This window comes from Cynara cardunculus (genome assembly GCF_001531365.2).
Source record: "Cynara cardunculus var. scolymus isolate 2C chromosome LG 17, CcrdV1, whole genome shotgun sequence".
In the NCBI taxonomy this organism is placed as follows: Eukaryota; Viridiplantae; Streptophyta; class Magnoliopsida; order Asterales; family Asteraceae; genus Cynara; species Cynara cardunculus.
In genome coordinates, this window is record NC_037544.1 from 4,806,406 (window position 1) to 4,810,786 (window position 4,381).

Consider the following 4,381-nt stretch of genomic DNA (forward strand, 5'->3'; position numbering starts at 1 on the left):
TATATAATAATTATAATTAACAAAAATAAAGTAAATAATTAAAGAATAAAGATTTGTACATAATTTTCATATTTGTACCAAATTTGAATGAAAGTTTTGATATAATTGATGGTAGTAGTGGTGGTGGTGGAGGTGGTTTTGGTTATGGTGGAGATGGTGGTGGCCGACGGTAGTAGTGGCAACGGGCGGTGGTGGTTGGTGGCCGACAGTGGTTATGGAGATAGAGGCGGTGGTGCTTGGTGGACGACGGTGGTTATGGAGGACATGAAGATGGTAGATTGTGGTGGTGATGGCAGTTGACAACGGTGGTAGTTATGGTGGTGGTGGCGGTTATAGAGGACATGAAGATGGTAGTTGTGGTTGATGTAGTGAAGATGGTGGTGGTGGTTATGGTGGAGGTGAGGTGGCAATGAATGGTTGTCGTGGAGGAGGTTGTTGCAGTAGAGGAGGAGTTGAAGGCGGTGAACGGCGGTAGTGGTGGTGACAATGGACGGTGGTGGTCGGTGGTCGACTATGGTAGAGGTGGTAATGGACTTGGCGGACGGTGGTTGTGAAGGCGGTGGAGGATGTTATTGTAGTGGAAGAGGAGGTGGCCGCCAGTGACCGTCGGTAGTGGCGGTTGTCGAAACTATCGGTGATGACCATTAAAACAAATATCGTATTAAAGTTATAAATCAAACTAGGGTAGATTAGTAATGTTTTAGTTTTTGTCACATTCTTGTCCCATCTTGTTCCACCTATTTTGGTGGAACAAGAAAACACCTCTTTTGTCTCATGTTGTCCCACCTTGTCCCAATTCTTGTCCCTGTCTCATGTCGCGCCAAACGTGGGACAGTGAGTTCTTGTTCTGTCCCATGCTGCACCAAACATGGGACAGTAGGTTTTGTCTCGTCATGTCCTGTCATGTCCCGTCTCATGTACCAAACGCAGCCTAAATCCTCTCTCTTATGAATTCCAAGTAACTCCACCGCCTTGTCGGGCGGTTCTAGAGGTCGGCAAACCGGTTGAACCTTGGACAGGGTCCCAACCTCCTGGCCTAATTTCATCGATAAAACTTGTTAGGGCGAATAACTTCGTTTTAACAACTTTTTGTAACGTAATTAATAGGAGTGGAATGTATTAAAATTCATTTATTTAAATTGTAAACTAAAAAGAAGTTTTATGTTAAAAGATGCAACTAAAACAACCATAAAAGTTGCTTTATTGACGGTATGTTTTCTAGTGAATATAATTCTTTTTCCAATTTAATCCTTATTTTAAACACATATGAAAACAGTTTGACAATCAAATATTTATATAAGACTACGGGGCTGTTTACCAAACACTTACCGGGTAAGCGCTTACTGGCAAGAGAAATTACCTCTCACTTACCTTATCATGTAACATTGTCGGTCATCAAAATGGATTGTTGTCTTGTTGGTAAGCGTCTTAAACCCGGTAACCGCTTACTGGGCAAGAGTCTTTTTCCTCACTTACCCGGTAAGATTCTTGGTCCTTGTTATGCCTCTTACCGGGTAAGATTCTTGGTTTTTATCATGCTCAATTGGGAACGTAAGTGATACCGGTAAGCGCTTACCCGGTAAGCATTTAGTAAACAGCCCCTACATATAATAACTCATTAAGCATTTACTGGTAGAAAGTAACATCTTAATTTACCGAGTAAGATTGTATTTTATCAAAACGGATTCTTTATGATATCTTTATGTTTATATCTTATTCAAAAATAAAAATATTATCGTTTTATCAAAACCATATAAAATCGTCTTATAACATCGACCGAGACAAAAAAAAATACATTAAAATTGAGATATATATTGGTGTATTTGTGTGAATATTCTTCTTTTGTGTATATATATACACCCCTTTACAAGTGTTTTTTACTAGTTGAAAAAGACAAACGCAATAAATTAAGTTTACTATCATACCCTTCAAACTAGTCATTATAAGGGATAAAATTGTCTTTTTACAAGTTATAAAAAACAGGAATGTGAACGGGATTTGCAAAAGCAGCAAGTATTTGAGAAAATTTCCAACAAATTATTAAAAAATTGAAAATTGAAAGTTAAAATCTTCATAAATGTTAAGTTTATCTCCAACACTTTTTTTATTTTWAAAATTACAATATTATTTATATTATTTAAATATTCAATATAATTTATAAAATATTATTTTTCTTTCCTACAATTTAATTTTAAGGATTGTCATTGATAGAAAAAATAAAAAATTATTTCTCTTTTTTAACTTTTTTGTCCCAAAATAAATGTCCACAAAAAAAAAAACAACACATAATATTATGAATGTATAATTATTACACTTTTTAAATAACATTTTTACCCAGAAAGAAACTTTGTACATCTCATAAGTGAGGGTAAAATTGGAAATTAGAAACTTACTTTTGAAAACATAAGCTTACTTTGAGACAAACTAAAATAGTAATATGAATATCTAATTTGGGACGGACGGAGCAATCACTTTGGGAGAGTTCTCCAAATCTGGAGATCTTCATTATCTCTCTCATGCTTTTTTCATTTTGGAAAAGGTTTTAAAAAATCTGTTGGAGAAAAAATTCTCAAAATCTCCATTTTACATAATCTCTTAGAGATGCTTTAACCCATCCTCAATGAAAATTGTAGAATTCGTCGGGCTTTTGGTCTAAGACGGGCCCGATTACATTCCTTTGTGTAACATAGTGATGGCCAAAAACCGGTCCCGGCCGGGGACTAATCGGTCCCAAGCTTTCTCATAACCGGTTCCGCTCGAAAATGGTACGACCAGTTAAGGTACTACATAAGCGGTTATGGGCCGCCGGTCGGTCCCGGTCCCAACCGGTCCCGGCATTAAGAAATAATTTTTTTTAAATTTTTTTAATGTTATACATTTTTAATACATTATAAATTTTACAATTAGGTTACTCAAATACATTTTAAAAATGCGTTTTAATATAATTAAGATTACATTTTCTTATAAAAATGCATTATAAAATTATTTAAAAATACATTTATTTATAAAATTATTTAAATTTTTACGCCGGACCGGTCTATAGCCGGTCCCATAACCTGTCCCGGTCCCACGAAACTACCAAAAACCCCAACCGGTCCAGGTTTTCGGTCACATAACCGGTCTCGGGCCGGGCCGGTTCTTTGCGGGTCCCGGCCTGGACCGAGCCGATTTGGCCATCACTAGACACTGTCCTAGTTGGGCCTAGGCTGGTCCTCAAACCCATTTGTGCATCTCTAGTATGATAAATAACTGAATTAGCACACCGACGATTCGACAAAATGTTTAACGCAAACTTTATTTGCATTCAAGAAAAATACATCTGGCATGTCGCGATCAAACGACACTAGTTTATCTTAGAAGATGCTAACTCGTGATCTTTTTGATTATACATCACATGAGAATGATAGATTATGAGATTTGGCTTTGTATCGAAATCTCTTGTGAATCGATCCCTGTTATTCTCTTTATCAGTCGAATCTTCACTCAGAACATCTTGAATCGCTTTTGGCATGGGCTCGTCTTTCATTATACTTCTCCAGTATTCTTCTGGACCTTTTCTTGCATCATTCATTCTTGCAAGCTGATCATCAATATATAAATATATATATATATATATATATATATATCAGTTCAATAATTATGAATAAAAATGTAGCTAAATAAGAACACGAAAAGAAACGCTTACCAGAACAAGGGAGAAGAGAAATACAAAAGTCGAGAGAGATTTCATGTTTGTATGTTGTTAAAAGGCTTTGACGAACTGAATACACAATTTATTTACTGGTATTTTATAGACGGTGTAATTTGATTTTCCGTATACGACTGTGGGTCCCACTGACATAAATGTAAAACAAAATAATCTAATAAAAGGAAGTTGTTAAATTATTTATATTCGAAATTTAATGAATGTAAATATAATACGAAAAATGAATCATTTAATTTGGTTGAAATATTACATTTAATATGTTTTTATTATATACGTAATTAAAACACATGGAAATAAATAAATATTTTACCTAATATAAATTATTTAAGTCGATTTATTTAGAATTAAAAATACTTTTTTATATGGTAATTAACCCTTATTATATATATATATATATATATATATATATATATATATAGGGTTGGGTTCACGTGAGACCAGCTTGTTTTCGTAAGACCCGTGAGACCACATTTTTACACGTAAACTTCACAGCAAAAACGCTGTGAAGGTTTAAAAAAAGTCAAACCTTCACAGCAAAAACACTGTGAAGGTTTTAAAAAGTTACCTTCACAGCATTTTGCTGTGAAGTTTCAAGTGTAAAATGTTGGTCTCACGTGTCTCACGAAAACAGGCTGGTCTCACATGATCCAAAGTCTATATATATATATATATATA

General features: G+C 34.9%; 1 protein-coding gene across 1 annotated transcript; it reads right to left on the reverse strand.

Annotated features, from left to right (window-relative positions):
* Positions 1 to 3,343: 3,343 nt before the first annotated feature.
* On the reverse strand, positions 3,344 to 3,713 carry LOC112500511. Its single transcript, XM_025104009.1, has 2 exons — positions 3,686 to 3,713; positions 3,344 to 3,580 (listed from the first exon to the last, which is right to left on the reverse strand). The coding sequence occupies exon 2, from the start codon at positions 3,569 to 3,571 to the stop codon at positions 3,344 to 3,346; it is 228 nt and encodes a 75-aa protein (XP_024959777.1). The 5' UTR covers positions 3,572 to 3,580; positions 3,686 to 3,713.
* Between the last annotated feature and the right edge of the window lie 668 nt (positions 3,714 to 4,381).

Bases quoted from the DNA above. Each gene is read 5' to 3' on its own strand.
- LOC112500511 (XM_025104009.1), bottom strand. From the start codon at position 3,571: ATGAATGATGCAAGAAAAGGTCCAGAAGAATACTGGAGAAGTATAATG.